This window comes from Calypte anna, chromosome 1, assembly GCF_003957555.1.
Source record: "Calypte anna isolate BGI_N300 chromosome 1, bCalAnn1_v1.p, whole genome shotgun sequence".
Classification (NCBI taxonomy): Eukaryota; Metazoa; Chordata; class Aves; order Apodiformes; family Trochilidae; genus Calypte; species Calypte anna.
Genome location: NC_044244.1, coordinates 58,402,260 through 58,418,739, shown reverse-complemented (window position 1 = coordinate 58,418,739; position 16,480 = coordinate 58,402,260). Strand labels below are relative to the sequence as shown.

The 16,480-nt window shown below is 49.7% G+C and overlaps 1 protein-coding gene and 1 long non-coding RNA gene across 3 annotated transcripts in view; both read left to right on the top strand.

Annotated features, from left to right (window-relative positions):
* Positions 1–2,811: 2,811 nt before the first annotated feature.
* LOC115599493 lies at positions 2,812–11,601 on the top strand. Its single transcript, XR_003988465.1, has 3 exons — positions 2,812–2,979; positions 9,198–9,331; positions 11,261–11,601. It is a non-coding gene; the product is annotated as an uncharacterized LOC115599493 (long non-coding RNA).
* A 951-nt stretch (positions 11,602–12,552) lies between these two features.
* The window catches only part of KDM7A (lysine demethylase 7A), a 67,836-nt gene continuing 63,908 nt past the window's right edge, over positions 12,553–16,480 (top strand). Inside the window, exon 1 of one of the 2 annotated variants that reach the window (XM_030444106.1) lies at positions 12,553–12,726. In XM_030444106.1, the coding sequence (XP_030299966.1) occupies positions 12,605–12,726 (122 nt within the window). In that variant the 5' untranslated portion in view covers positions 12,553–12,604. The remainder of the gene's footprint in view (positions 12,727–16,480) is intronic. The other variant, XM_030444110.1, reaches the window with a different exon arrangement.

Here is a 16,480-nt window from a genome sequence, read left to right as displayed (position 1 = left end):
CTTGTGAAGAATAATACGCAGATACTGTTCATTATAAAGTATGTGAATAAAAACACTTTAAACAACAGAACTATGTGCTCCCTGGACATCTGCAGGTTTGGATAAGCAAGCTGTGTATCACCCTGGACTTGGCACTGGTGAGACTGCACCTTGAGTACTGTGTTCAGTTCTGGTCCCTGCACTACAAGAAAGACATTGAGTTGCTGGAGTGAGTTCAGAGAAGGGCAACCAAGGTGGTCTGGAGAACAAGTCCTGTGAGGAGAAGTTGAGGGAACTGGGATTGTTTAGTTTGGATAAGAGAAGGCTGAGGGGAGACCTTGTTGCTCTCTACAGCTACCTGAAAGGAGGTTGCAGTGAGTCAGGGGTTGGCCTCTTCTCTCAAGTAATTAAACAGTACGACTGGAGGAAGTAAGATCTGAAGTTGTTCCTGGGGAGGTTTAGACTAGACATTAGGAAGAATTTCTTTACTAAGAAGAGTAGTCAAGTGCTGGAACAGGCTGCCCAGGGAGGTGGAGGTACTAAAAAGCCATATAGATAAGGCACTTCAGGCAATGTTCTAGTGGGCAGGAAGTTTTGGGCTGTTTTTTGACAGTTGGACATGGTGATCTTAGGGGCTTTTTCCAGCCATGACAATTCGGTGAATCTGTCCTTAAGTTGGTGTAAGCTTGCCTCTTGTGTATTAGGTCCAACACTGTTAACTATGCTGGCTTGGGCAGTAGCTGCAAAGTGAATCAAACCTGTTTGGCTTTTTTGCTTGTGAGCCTGCAGAGAAGCTTTGGGCAGCAGAGGATGTTTGGCTGCTCCACTGGTTGGGAAGTGGTCATAATTGCTGTGTAACTCCTCCTCCCTGGGTAGCTTGTTTCCTGCAACAGGCATGTGCTGGAATAAGCAGTGCTGACTCCAGGACAGCCAGGATTCAAAGCATGCCACCTGCTCAGTGACTCTTTGCCCTTGATTTTCTTTCTAGTGTCAACCTCACCAAATGATACCTTTGAGAGTCTACATGAGTAGCTCCATCTGTCAGCACCTTCTCTGTTAGGTTTTACCACTGATAGGTTCTTGTATTCCTCTCTGGTTAGTAAAAACCTCCTTTCCTTTGTGTCCTTCTTGCATCTCCTCTTCATGTACCCTCTCTGCCTCCAGTGAGGTACACTTTCTGCCCACCAGTGGGGTGACCGTGTTCCATATCTGCCCGGGCCACTCTCCCTCTGGCTCCAAAGGAATGACTCCCTGGGAGTAGCGGTCAGTCGCACAGGCAGCAGCAGCTAGAAAATCCCCTCTGGGATCTCCAAGTTTCTTTTGGAGGTGATCTGGCTTGTGTGGGCTTAATGGCCACATAAGAGACTGACCACAGGAACCACAGCCGTCCCCTTGCGTGTGACCGTCCCCTGCTCCCAGGAGAAACAGCCCTGCTGCTCTCAATCTGATGCTGAGGTGCAACACTGACTCTGTTACCCATCCCCACTTACCCAGCAGCAAAGTGATTAATTTTCCAAGTGACATAGTCTATTGAACACTTCTTTCAATTAAGGGCACCAGAGGCACAATTTAGATTCGGGTTAAGTTTCAGCTTCAGGGGAGACACTTAAAACATGCAGCATGTGTGCCAACAAACCTGTTCATCTCACTGGGACATTAATATATTTTCCTTCTCGGCAGAGACTCTCCTCCTAAATCTGGGGGTTATTTTAGGCTTTGTTGAGGTGCAGAGCTGAGAGGAGATGGCTTCTCAGGCACCAGGTGGGGGAACAAACATGGCCTCATGATGCAAACAGGCAGTGGTGCAGTGGAGGTCTCTGGGCAGGTGGGGTAGGAGATGCTTTCTCTGGACGTCTCTTTTATTACTAGCAAACCTGTATGATGTGCTTTTCAAGTCCCAGAAAGAAGAGCAATTTGCTGAACTTTGATCATGTGATTGTTGGTGTTAATAAGTTACAAACTGAGCCAAATGCTCTGCCAGAGCTGAAGGCAGCCTGGGGGAAGTTCCCTGCTTTTCAGTACCTTGCTACACACCATCCTGTTTGCATCAGCTTCATTAACTCAGGCAGCTCCTCTGGCTTGGGTGCCAAAAGGGGTCTTAGAGTCACTTCATTTCAGCTCTGGGCTGATGCAACTGACCTCCCAGCTGCTGAAATGCTGCTGGTGTGGGAACACCAGCTCAGTGCAGACCTGGAGACCAAGGGGACAGAGCTGTCACGTCCCCATTTGCCCAGGGAAGTGTCATGGAACTGACTGAAGTGGCACAGAGAAGAGAGGCCAAGAGCTATCGCACCCGCCCAACTCTGGTCTTTCCTCGTTCTCTGAATTTGACAGACCAAGATGAAGGCCTTTTCCTTTATCTGGCTTTTTGCCTTATCTAGCCTCACAGGATCTCCTCTTAGTGGGTGGCTTTGGGAATGATGGTCTTGCTTCTGCAACTTAGATGTTACTGAGAATTTCCTGTCCACTGAACTCTGTGTGAGTCCTGCTTATAAAGGCCAAGGATACTTTGCAAGAGTTGCTGAAGCTTCAGTGTGAAGACCAGAGCTCAAGGAGGGAAGTAATGATGTTTAGTAGGAATTCCTGCAATTTTCTTTAGCAAAAGCTTATTTCTGATGACCATAGGAACTTTTTTGCAACAACTACTTAGTACTTCAAATATATTGAGTATAATGAAAAAGAGGAAGAGAAACTCAACTTTGGATAGAGTCTTCCTCTTTAACACGTGCTCCTTAGTACCGGAAAAATGTCAGAAACTGTCTCAGCAGCAAAAAACTGAGAAATGGGCTTTTTAGTTGTATGTATATACACAGCTGCCTCCTTACTATCCCTGTCCCTTACAAAGACCCTTCAGGCTCCCTCAGCAGTCTCTGTACAGTAACTCTGTGCTTGTTCCTGGACCATGCACCTCTCTGCACTGGAGAAGCCAGCACTGCCATCCCAGTGGTGGAGCAATTGCATACCAGGGTTCCTTCGTGGTTCCAGGCACCATTTCTCAGAGTAAGCTTTTCCTTCAGGTTTGGACCTTATCTTTCTTTCCTTTCTTACATCCCATAGACTGGATTGTCCAAATGAGCCCCACCTTGCAGTTGTCATCATGCGTGGCTAAGATAGCAGTGCCTGTGGGGAGGTGTGGGACAGCTGAGAGTGGGCAGGGCAGGGACTGTAGAAGCTGAAGTGCCATCTGCAGATGAGCAGTACCTCTCTGTGTGTCACTTGCCAGAGCTGAACCATGTGGCATGGGGCTGGGCAGCACTCTGATCCCTTGGGCACGGGCATGGCAGTGTCACACTGCTCCCCACACTGGAGGGACTTGGCTCTCCCCTTCTTCTCTCTGTCCTGGTCCCTCTGATGCCAGCGTGTGGTGGCAGTGGGAGGAGAGCTGAGTGGTGTGCTGCAGCTGGGGACAGACCCCTCGGGAGAGCTTGGCAATTATGGCTCTGCTCTGAGACAAGGGAATCAGATGTGGCCCGCATGAGGGGGGCCACAGCCACTGCCAGACAAAGCGATGGAGATTTGGCAGAGGTGTCTGTGCTGGTCCTGAGGCAGGAAGGGGTGAAGGAGTCACTGTGGTTGCTTGTTGCACACCAAAGTCTGTGCTGCCAGATCTGCTCCCAAAGGCATTGCAGGGAAAACTCTCTGGAAGCAAAGGAGGTGCTCAGGAGGGGACTGAGGAAAAAAAACTTGGATCTGCCTGTCTGCATTGCTCTGCAGATCCAGCTCCCGGCTCGGATGGGCTCTTTGGGGTGGCAAGACGGGGACCCTACCTGCCCTCTGGGTCAGGAGCGTGGGCCCGTGTGCCAGACAGACACGTACAGCGGGGTGAGGGCAGGAGCCTTTTCACACGCGAGGGCCTTCCCCCGACAAAGCCGTTTCTGTCCCGCTCCCAATATTTCAGCCTGTGTGGTTGGGGACCAGAGGGGTGGAGGAGCACAAAGGACCCCAGACAATAGGGCGAGTGGGAGCATTCCTCACACCCATGGCGGCCGGTGAATGAGCTTTGTCTCCAGCCACTGCCTCCCTCCTTTTCAGGGGCTGTCGCTGCCGGCCTCCCCTGCTCCTTTGTTCCGGTGCTGCCTGCCAGGGGTGAGACAGGCAGGTGAGCGGCGTGCGAGGCCGGGGGCTGGCGACGTGCTGCGGACGGTGCATATTAATGGATTTCCCCAGCCTGTCGCTGGGTGTTTGACTTGATTCATGAGGCTCCTCTGTCTTGGGGAAGACGGCTGCAGTCGGGAGGGAGAGAGAGAGAGAAAGAGAGAGCTATTTGTCTGCCAGGCCTAGGGATCTGCCCGCTCGCCGCCACTGCCGCCTTGGCCCGCAAAACCGCTTTGTCCCGATCTCCTTGACGTTCGGGGTGTCTGTCTGTCCAGGGTGATGTGAGGGGGGATAGGCTGATGTCCACACCCCATGCAGCTCCCTGTGGCATGGAGCCATGCAGGGGAGAGGGCAGTGGGCAAGCAGGCAGGCAGCAGCATCCCGAACACATCACCTCAAAGTGTAAAAGCAGTCGTTCTCCAGTCACCATGGTCTGCGTCCTAGCAGGGCTGCTCGTGCAAGTGAAAACTGCTCCCACCTGGTGCCTAAGTGGTATCAGAAATCAAACACAGAAAAAGCCTTTTTTTTGGTTTTGTTTTGTTTTGTTTTAAGGCAGATGTAGATTTTACACTAGATTTTTTTTTTTTTGGCTGTGATTTTTGAACAAAATACGTATGCAGCTGGTGGACAGATATTATCCAGGCGGAAATCAGCCCATCTCAAAAAAGGTGGTTAAAGTTCAGCATTTGCTCATATGGAAAGGGAGTGTATGGTAATACCAGGGAAGGAAAACAAACAGGATGGAGCGTACTCCATCATGATGACAAAGACCTGGGTTGTACATGCTGGGGTGCACACAGGATTGTTTGCATATTCAGCTGACACTTTCTTTCCTTTTCCCCATCCCTGAGCATTGGTGCTGCCTGAGTTCCTTGGGGAGCTATCTGAGTCAGGGGGGACAAATGTGCATGGGGGAGGGGGCCGAAGGAGTGCATGGAGAAAGGATGAGAGCAGAGAGGGCACTGTTTTTGGGTCCTATGATGGAAAGGAGCCAACTGGTGGGATAAATCTCTGGTGGCAGGGTTGATTGGACCAAATGTAGGAAGCTCCAGCTGAGACTGTATCCCTACTTTCCTTTTATATTCCTAACATCTGGCTTATCCCATTCTGAACTAGACATTGAACATCATGCCCAAATCATGTTCCAGAGCACAGTAAAGGTCCCAGTTTGGTTTTTGGTTTTTTTTTGTTTGGGTTTTTTTTTCTCTTCTCCTTCTCTTTCTTTTCTCTTTCTTTTTTCCAGCTTTCAAAGAATGAAACTGAACTTTACCCAGTGGGTAAAGAGAAGAAGGCTAAAATTGAGGATTTTCTCCAGCAATTGCACTGTCCAGATGGTAAACCTCACAACTGAATTTCCAGTAAACCTACCGGGACAACAAAGCAAACAAATCAGGAAATGTCAAGGTCTGTTTGCTCTCCTGTTAACCTGCAGCTCCCACTCCCTCACTGGCTCACGTTGGTGGCACCTAAGGGTGCACCTCAGTGCTGCACCCTGTGCAGGCAGTGTGGCTGCAAGCCCAGGTGGGGAGAGGTGACCGAACGACGACCTGGCACCCAACTCCTACTCTCTGTCTGTCACAGTGTAGAAAGGGGGTGATGGAGGGGAGACTGTTGAGAACAGTGATGTTTGGGGGCTGTGCCAGCCCTCTGCACTGTCTGCTCTCAGCAAAGCAGATTAGTTGTGAAGGGGAACTTGCACACACCTGTTTGCAGATGAAGCATGAGGAGCTTATGTTAGAGGTCAACAAGGCACAACTGCTGTCAAATAATGGCAATTGAGATGTGTTTCCTTAATGTTTTACTTGGTAACAATCCAGAACCTCTGGGAAGAGCTTTTTCAAATAAGCTTGTCTTTGAGCTTTTTGAAGGTCTCTTTTTATTTCTGTTTTTTTTTTTTTTTTCTTCTTTCTTCTTATAAGGAGAATTAGGCAATCACAACATTTTGATGAAGCTACATCTTAGCCTCTTGCTCTACAGCACCTGCCCTTCTTAAAGAATCAGGGAAATGCTGACAAATAGGGTGTAGGAGGCTTGCCTGCCCTTCTTTTCCCCATCTAATGTTCTTCCCTGTGCTGTGGAGCACGTCCTGCTCCTAGCTGCTCTGTTAACTTGTCTCTACTTATAACGCTCTGTACATAAAACACAACTGGGAGCTTTTTGCTCTGATTAAAATCATGCTGTGTAAAAGAGAATACAAATTAGCTCTGGTCTTTGGGCTCCTGACAAGTTTCCAACACTACTTTCAGCACCACAAAGATTGTGTAACTCCGTGTCCTCCTGTGCTGTGACGTCTTCCTCTCTGTCATGAGCTGGGCTGGCACCTCCAGGTTCAGCTGTTAATACTTCAAGCAGCTTTTAGCACTGGAGGAGACATCGCCAGCAACTGGGTGACATGCAGAAGCTTGTTTCTTCGTGCTAAGGGACAATGATGTGGGAAGGTGTAAAAGGAGGAGGATTTCCTGGGAAATTCCCCAAATCTTGATCTTTGTGCAAATACCTCCTGGTCTAATGTGTGCTGAGTGCTAACGCTTCAGTACAGGATTAACCCTTGAAGGGAGCATAGTAGCATGTTGTACGAACTACATCTTAAGTTCTAGGGCTTAAGTTTGCCCGATCTTTTATGCAATGAAGCACAGGAGGCTTTCCTGTCTCCTCCCAAGGTTCAAGCTGGGTACGTTGTGTTAAACCATTTCAGTGTTGCTAACAGAAGGGCTGAGGCTGCAGCTATTGTGTCACATTTTCGGGAAAAACCTTTAAGTCTCAGCGACTTCCCCCAAGGATGCTGAAACAAACACTGTCCAGACCCGCAAGTCAGTGAGTTACAAACAACGTCACTGGCTTGCCACAGCACGTGGGCAGGATGTAGGCGAATGTTCCCTGCATTGGGTGTTTTCTAAAGGTCTCTGAAGCATGAGGCATGACTGAATGACTTGTGTTTTCTTTAAATGACGAGTGGGTGAATCTTGAAATGTTGGGCTGCTTTTATTTTTGTTAGATGTGTGGGGGCTGATGACATGACTCAGTATTTTCTCTGAAGATGCAAAGATCATATTGCCAATTCTGGGCAATACTTTGGGCAGTTTAATGCAGTGAACTGGAATGCTTTTTTTAGTCCAGAGCTTCATTTTTTGGCAGCCTTAAGACTCTTGATGTGAAAATAAATAAATAATTTAGAAAAGGAGTGCTTTTCCAAAATGTACAAAATACACTGAAGAAATGACCGAACATGGGGAAACTACCTCTACCTCCCTTTTACCAACAATTTATTTGATCTCATGTGGAAATGTCCATTAATGTCTGATTTTTTTTTTTCCTGATTCTTCTTACTCTCAATTGCTCTTGGGACATCTCTTTCTCTGCTGACTATCATCTCCAGTGGTTGCTTAACCCTGCTGTGTGAGCCACCCCTCCTCTGACTAACGGGCATGAGTTCTCCCCCTGCTCCCAAGAGACAAGTAGGCATATTTCTGTGTATATACATGTGGCTTAGTTACTACTCAGAAGTGACAAATGTTTAAAAAAAAAAAAAATCCCTTTCTCCCTTCTGACAGCCTTCCTGCCCTGGTCCCCCTCTTTATCCTCCCTGTATGCCACCTACAGCATCTGGCATGTACTTTGGGAGATACACGGAGTCAGACATAGGTTGTGGATGTTTTTATTGTGCAATGATGAGTGTTCTCCTATCTCCTCTGCTGCTGGGAAGAGTGGTGGTAATAATTCACCCCGAATTTAAGGTTGAGTGCAATTTATCATCCCTCCAGACTTCATGGGAAGCTGCTTGATTTAGTTAGTTCAGGTGGCACTGCAGCCCTGACCCAGAATGACAAGAACTGGGTACCAGATCTTATTTCTCTGCAACCTTCATGTTATTCAGAAAGAGTCCTAGGCTTTCAGCCCTTTTGACCCCAAAGCCTGATTCTGGCTTTAACCATAAGCTATCAGACAACACTCCTCCAAACATAACCTGAAGACTTCAGTCTTACTGAGTACCAGCAATGGGGCTTGTCCAGAGGGGCAAAGAAAGAGGTGGTACTCCTCAGTCCTTGCTGTCCTCATCCCTGACTGACTGTCAGAGCTTTCACCCCTGCCAACTCTAGCCCTTGTGACTGTGTTTCTAAGGTCTTTGCATGGTCAGGCAAGGGACTGGGAGCAGGCAATGGGGCTTGCTGGCAGTGGAAGCTGGAAATTGTGTTTGCAAGGGGTTGAAGTGGATGGGACAGGGCATGTTTTGGTGGAAACATATTTTTGTTTGTTTTGGTCACGGCTTGAAGAATGAACTGGCTTGCTCCAGATGCTAAGGGGGATGGTAGGCTGGCTGCAACCTAGAGCATGGGGCAAGTGGGAGCATAGCAGTGTCTGCACACCTGAAGAGTCAGTCAGGGTAATTAGAAAAGCCTAAAAATGGCCGATGTGTTTCAGTGACCCCATTCCTTTGTTTCTTTCTTTAACCAAACCTCACTGCTCCTGTCTGCTTACCTCTCACTGCCCTTCCAAAGGTCCCTCACCCCTGTTCCCCCTCCTTGTCCTCCTGCCTTTGGATCTCCAGAGCTCCTTGCTCCTCTAGAGAAGGTTCTTCAGCCTCCCTGGCCCTGTGGTGCTGCTGTCTCACTTGCTTTGGGCAGTCAGAGCTGATCCAGGGGCCAAGCAGATGAAGCCAAATGTTCCTTATTTATAAGGTACTCTGCACCCCATATTTCCATATTTCCCTTTGGTACATCTTAGTGGTTGGGAGCTGAGGACAAAGAAGGCTATGGCTCCAGGTGTCTTCATGTCTTGATGTGTTGCCATGAGTAATGAGCTTGCTTCTGAAGTTTTTGGGGGATTGGACTCTAAAGTGGCTTCATTTATTTGTTTACATTCATGGTTTGAGTTGCAATTTTTGTTTTTAAACTGCTTTTAATAAGATTGTCACATAAAAGCTCTCCAAGTTTCTGGGAAGAATACTTATTAAAAGTGGTTTTGTAATTCTTACAGTGTGTGGTCTTTGGCTTTTCTGAACTTTTTCTACATTAACAGTCAAGTATAGTTCAGTGCAGCTGTAAAGAGCTTGGAAAGAGAAAAGCTGACAAAGATCAGATTAGACTGAGACACTAAGCTGATTTATGCTTCTGTTTTTTTGAAAGGGGTGAAGTAGGTATTCCCTGCCTGATTAAGGAGTGCCCACAGCTGACTGACTCACTAACACACCTTGCTCTGAGAGAAATCACAGCAGCAGAAGGATGTTGTTTGGAGAAGCAAAGAAAGTGCTTACTAAAGGGTGAGCTTGGCTTTCCATATTTAAGGTCTCAGCTTCTTTCTTTTCCAAAAGACCCAGGCTTGTTGCAGTAATCCAGGCTGGTGAAAGGAAGGTGCCCACAGAGTGCTGAGACCAGCCCACTTCCTCATTCTTTGTACCCTCTTCCTTGGGCAACTTTGTTCTGTGTGGAGAGAAAATTTCCTCATCCAATCCAGTCACACTGGACTCACCCTGAACAAAACAAGGTTTCCACCCCATCACCTGAGGCACCTGGGAGAGCCTCACCCCCACGTTAATGCCCCACAGAGCGCTTCACCACGGTGACTGAGGGTGTTGTGGGTTGCAGACAGGTCCTCGAATACAAGATGTGTGTATTTTTTTTTATGGCCACTTTGGATAAAGTTATCACTGCAGCTGGTAACTGCAACTTGAAGATAAGACTCACCACATGACAGCCTAAGAAACAGCAAAGTAAGGAGGGAGGACTTGTTTGTTTTCAGACTCCATTTAGCGATGCTTCGTTGCACAAACATAGAATAATGACTCTAACAGTTGTCTTTTAGTAGTTGTTACATTATCTGTAATTGCTCCTGAAAGAGCTTGCAGGCCCTGCCATTAGTATGCCTCTTCCTGGGTCTGCTTTAGAATCAGATTAACAAAGGAAAACAATATTTTTCATGAGAAAGCCTCTTGATACGTGTTATTTCCAGAAATCATAATTTCCTACCTTAGTGGTGTTTTTTACTCCTATTAAGGTTAACATCGGCTTTTTAGAGGACTGTCCACATTCTGAGTTGCTGAATTACTGTGATGTGTTGGAAATGAAGAGTGTATAGAAACACTCACTCACAACACCCTTCAGGTCAGAACAATGTGCACTTGCTAAGTAGGTCAGGGTTTGGTCTGAGGATCTGGTATTTCTTGAAGACATCCTTTACATATCCTATATGTCTGCATTTCATTCTCCATTCAGTCACACAGCCTGTGTGCTGGGCTTTTTTTTTTGGTTTTACATTTCTGTGCTGTCCAATTTGCTGCCAAATCATCATCTCATGTTGCTGTCTTACATAAATGTTAACATTATCTAGCTTCACAATAACAGCCTGGAAAGGAAACATTTACTTCTGAGCTTCCCCTTGCCAAACAAACGTACATTGTATGTTTTTTTGTGGCGACTAGTGGTTAAGGGCATGGGATGTAAAATTATACTGCTCTGTGCACAGTCTGTTAGTTATGATCACAGTACCATGGACTTCCAATATATTTATTGTTTCACTTTAGAATTGGTACATCTGGTGTGGAGGACATGACTTCCCATTTCCCTGCAATCTCCATAGCTACTTGTGACTCGGCTTGACAGCAGGAAAAAAAAAAAATCTATATTTTAAACTCTACCTTTTCGCCCATGATGACATTTAATTAATATATCAGTGTTACTTTTGTGTCCTGGCAGACAGAGCGACTGCATGTCTTTCAAACATGGAGACTGAAAGAAAAAAGCTATTAGCCAATTCCAGCTCAGCTGCATGAAGACACTGGCCTGTCCAGTCTTTGTAAAATCAGACATGCCTTTGCCCTCACATACATATGGGAAAAGCATACATGCCCACTGCAGTATTCACAGAATCACAAAATGATTTGGGTTGAATGGACCTTCAAGACCATGGGCAGGGACATCTCCCACTACACCAGGTTGCTCAAAGCTCCATCCAGCCTGGCCTTCAACACTTCCAGGGAGGGGGCAGCCACAGTGTCCCGGGGCAACCTGTGCCAGTGTCTCACCACCCTCACCTCTAATTCACCCTCTTAAAGCCATTACCCCTTGCCCTACTGCTACATGCGCTTGTAGGAACTCCCTCCCAGTTTTCTTCTGAGCCCCTTCAGGTACTGGAAGATCTCCCCAGAGCCTTCTCCAGGCTGACAAACACGACCTCTCTCCTGTCTTCATAGGAGAGGTTCTACAGCTGATTATCTTCATGACCCTCCTCTGGACTTGCTCCAAGGGCTCCATGTTCTTCTCATGTTGGGGGCTCCACAACTGGACACCGGCAAGGATCCCATGAGAGCAGCACTCAGCGCGCCCATCAGGAAGCACGTTCTTCAAGAAATGCTGTAGATGAGTTCTACCTCATTGACTCTCTGTGACCCTTGGTTAGGTCTTCAGCGAGCTTTACTGAATGCACATGAGAAGAATTAAGTTGAAACCAATAAAGACACCCTCAGTGAACAGACCCTGTGTGTCCTGCGGTCAGAACTGAGAAGGAGCCGGCGGCTCCCACCAGCCACCCAGCACAGGCGCTCCACACCTACTCCGACCAAACCCTGCCGGTTCCTCACCGGTACCAAACCAGAGAGGTGGGGTGAACGGAACGGACATCTCTGACAGACATCGTTGCCCCCTCCAGCACCACAGCCCGCTGCAGAGTCCCTATCGCCGGGAGGGAGGGAAGGGGGGGGGAAGCAGCGGCCACTCCAGCGCCTGCGCGGCCGCCGGCGGTCAACAACAAAGTCGGGCACTCGGCCTCCTTCGGCGCCGCTCGGCTGCTTCCGCCGCCGCCGCGGTTACATAAGGGGGAGCCGGCGCGCGCCGCACGCCCGCCTTTCCTCCGCCCGTGTCCTCGCGGCACCCTGCCCCTCCCCCTCCCCGCGTGACACTGCCCGAGCAAGGGAGGGGAAGGGAAAGGAGGGAGGGAGGGAGGGAGGGAGGGAGGGGGGAGGGGGGAGGGGCAGGGCCAGGGCCAGCGCGTGCCGCCCCGCGCCCCGCCTCCCGGAGGGGTGGGGGTGGGCGGTGGCACGTGCGCTTCCCTCGCCGCGCCCAACCGGAGCCGCCCCTTCCCCCTCCTGCCCTCTCTCCTTCCCCTCCCTTACGCGCACGCGCAGTCCCAGCCGCTGGGCGAAGCGGCCGCGCCGGGCGGGGGCGGGGCGGGGCGAGAGTGTGCCGCGGAGCTCATGCGCGGCGGGGACAGCGGCGGGGACAGCCGCGGGGAGGGCGGGGCGGGGCCGCCTCCCTCTCCTCCCTCCCTACACTCCCCTGCTTTCCCTCCCTCCCCCTCTCCTCCCCTGCCCCTCCCCTCGTCCGCGGGGGCCGGGTGACGCACGTGCGCGCGCCCCCGCGCGCTGTTGTTCGCTCGCTCCCGCGCCGCCTGCCCGTGCCTCCCTGCCTGCCGGCGGCGGGGCGCGCGCGGCGTGTGGGGCTGGCACGCGCGCTGTTGTTATTGGTGCCGCCGGCCGCGGCGGGGGGAGGGGGGAGCGGAGCGGGGCGGGCGGGCGCCTCAGTCAGTGAGTTCTTTAAAGATGGCCGGAGCGGCGGCGGCGGCTGCCGCCGCGACCCCCGTGTACTGCGTGTGCCGGGAGCCCTACGACGTGAGCCGCTTCATGATCGAGTGCGACATCTGCAAGGACTGGTTCCACGGCAGGTAGGCGCCGGGACCCGTGCGGGGCCAGGAGGCGCGGGGGCGGAGGGGGAACCGCCGGGTCGTCGGGCTGGCCGGACACCGGGCACGGGCGGTGGCGGTCATCACCCCCTCGGCCCCCTCCGGTAACGGCCGGGGGACAATGGCTGCGCGGCGGCATGGGGGGGGGTGGGAGAGGGAAACGGGCTCCCGACTGCTCCGGCTCCCCCCTGCGGCTGTGGCAGCGGCCGGTGCCGGCGAGGGCTGCTGTCCCTGTGCACATGTGTCGTCGCTTATGAGGAGGCGGCCGGGCGGAGGGAGGTTGGTTATGAAAGAGCAACAGATGCGGGGCTCGTGGGCTGGCAGCTCCGCTGGCGGAGCCGAAGCCACCCTAAAGTTGGGCCGGCTTTGAGGAGGTGTCATGTCCCCCCCCACCCGACCCCCTTCGCTTCACTCCGCTCCCCCGGGGGTCTCTCCCGGGACAGGGCGGTCTCTTGGCGGAGGAGTGCGGCGGGGCACCGCGCCGGGTGTTAGGTCTCTCTCCCGGCCCGACCCGAGCTCCTGTTTCGCCGTGTGTTTTGTCCGAGGATGGGCGGCTGGCGGGGGTCAGCGGGGGTAGGAGTAGGGTCGCCCCGCTCCTCTCACCGCTTTGACATTTCCAGCCCGGTCCCGGGCGGCCGCCGCCGACTCTCGTGTGTTTTGCGAGCCGAGCGTGTAAATAATAAAGGCCCGGCGGCAGCCTCCCGGCTGCGAGCAGGGGGAGGAGGTGGAGGTGGCGGTGGGGATTCACGGGCAGTTAAACAAAGGAGCAAGTTGGGGACCCGCGGCTCAAGCCGCTCGGCCGGGCTGGCAGCTTCGGGGCTCCCGAGTTGCCGGTCCCCATTATGTGGGGAACCCCGGGGTCGGCGTGCGGGCCGGGGAGCTGGCGGCGGTGTAGGAAGTGGCTGGTGATTGACAGCAGGACATTTAAATACCCCCCGTGTAACAAAAACAGGCTCCCGGCGCGACAGCCGCCTCGCCCTCTGCCGGTGCAGGGCGGCACAGCCCGGCCGGGCCCAGCGGAGCGGACCCGGCTGCCACCAGGGCTCCGTGGCCGGCGGCCTCCGAGCTCCCCCCACCCCCAAGTTGTCCGCAAAGCCGTGACCGTGCAGCGGCTTTGCACCCCTCACGGCCCTTCCTTTAACAAACGGGGGTGCCGGGGGAGAGATTCCTGGCGGGGAGAGGAGTCGGGCGGCAGCGCCGGCGGTCCGGCCGCGTTCCTGGGCTTGCCTTTCATCTTCTGCCCTTAGCGCTGGCAGCAGAGAAACGGTGGATGTTTGGGGTTTTTGTTGTTGTTGTTCCCCTCCCCCCTTTGCTTTTTTTCCCCTTTATTTATTTAGTCTTTCTTCCCCTCAATGGCAAAAAGAAAAATGAGGGCTAGAAGTAGGTTGCACATCTTAGGTGTTACTTAACAGGAATTTTTACACATGAGTGTTTCCTTGCCACGTTTTAGGGAGAAAAGAGGGCTTTCAGATGTTGACTTGTACATAGGTTGAGTGGATTTGTTTTTTTGTAGATGGGTTTCACTCCACTCTAACCACACTATAATAGAAACTATGAAAAGGGCTTTGTAAACTGTAAAAACTGGCAAAGCAGACTTGTCATACCTTTATAAACAACCCCTCATTAGTGTTTTTAACTAGACTGCTACTACTTTTGCCAGTACTGTTGTTTGAAGCCAGACACACAACAGCTTTTTTGGATTACAGTAGCTTAATACAAGTTTGTCAAAACTTGGCCACTACTTTTAGTAAAGGTGCAGACGTTGCCTGAAGGTCTTTGCACAGTTTTATGTTCTCTGTCTTTCAAGTATTTTTCTGTATTTGTGTGTTGTTCTTTCAGTCTTGTCTTGGCAATTGCTCAACTTACATGCAGGCTTAATTTAAATGCCAGTTTTGTGCACTAACGTTACTACAGTACAAGTGAACTACTTTTTTTTAATTGTTAAGGGAAGTTTTGACTGGTACAAAGGTGGGACAGACCCCTCTGTAGCTTTTTTAAATCTTTACCATCATTAACAGTGGTTCCTCTGCTTGACTTTTGTCATGTAGTTGGTGGAGAAACTGTGGTAGCAATGAGTTGCCTTGCTAGTTTGTGGAAAGTAAGCAAGTCCTAAGTGTGGAAAGTAAGCAAGCCAGCAGGAGCTGGCAGCAGCCGTGTTGCTCTGGGATTTAGCTGCATGCTCACCCAAACTCGTGACTGAGGGACAGGATTGTGGGAGACCCCTGTCCTTTCCCAGCAGTGGTCTGCTCTGGGGGTGCCTTTCCCCTTCATCTAAGAGTATCTGAACACTGTTACAAAGCTTGTGAAAAAAAAACCCACGCTCTCAAATCTTGAAGTTCTACATAAACCTCTCAGTGTCATGCTTTCTCGCTTTGTTTTTTTAAATTCTTTTTGTCTTATTTTTTTCCCTTCAGCCTGTGGAATGAATTGACGTGACTTCATCTTAAGAAACATAAATCCTGTGATTACTTAAGGCTGTGGTGCACTAGCATGATACATAGCACGTATTACTGGATTACAGACTCTTTGCTGCCTTCTTATGTATAGTCAAGAGAGTGCCTTAGCAGTACGCTAGAGGCAGTACAAAGTTCTTTCTGACAGAACACTAGTCCCTTTAAATTTTATGTCATTTTTTTCCTGGGTGTTCCTGCCCTGTCTGTCTTCAAATGACTGTACTTTGACCTACTTATGGATATATTGGTATAATAAAATACACATTTTATTGATTCTAGGAAGTATTTGTGTAAAAAGCAAATATTTTTCTATGCCTTACAAGGCTGTGAACTTGCATTCTGCCTTTTACTCTGTGAGTGGGACTAACAACCAGCCACAGTCTTGTGTAATTACCTATTGCTGAACAAAAGAGCAAAACCTCTGCCTACATGGTGCTTTAGGCTTCATTGTTTTCTTGAACTGCTCACAGGGATAGAGGGATTAAATATACTAAGAAATGACAGACTGTCAAAACCTATAGGTGGACAAACCCATTTATATATCAGAAAATATCTCTATTTTTCTGGTCTTTTTATATTCTTTAAATGAAATTGTCACATTAGTCTGCTTCTCCCTTTCTGACTTGTCTGAAATACACTGCAGCTAGAATGCAGCAGAAAAAACTCCTTTACTCTACTCCAAGTACTCAACTTTTTCTTAAATCTATACAGTAGTTCTTGACACCTATTTAAAAACTTGGCTTCATCTTCATATGATATGTACCATAGCATAATACTTCTCATTCTGTCTCCCTTTGTTTTTCTGATGTTCTACCTCAGTTATTAAACTAATACTTTCATCTTTTCTCGCTTGTGTTTTTTGTTGTGATACATGTAACATTTTGCCAAGAAATTCTTAAATTTTTTTTTAGCCAGTCTTGCAGTCAGCTCTGTTCTTGGAACATCTGTGGAGTGTGTAGAAATCCTGCTGTTAGCTGTAATATTTTTGTCCCTTTTTTCTGTTCATGATACCTGTACTCAACTAGATTGATGTGTGTTGCATAGATGCCACGTACTCGAGTAGACTGTATTTCAGATAGGTCAGAACAAATTTAAGTATATAATGCAGTTTTTGTCTGCTCAACATAATGTTGTCTGTACTGCCTCAGGAGTAAATGGTTTTAGAGGTTGCTTTTTAAGGCTGCCTGCTTTGTAAAGTTGCACTGGTTGTAAAAGAGCATGGAGAAGTCAGTCAGTCAGTCAAAGAATTAAAAATGCAGGTGTTACTATGAAGTTTTTGATGA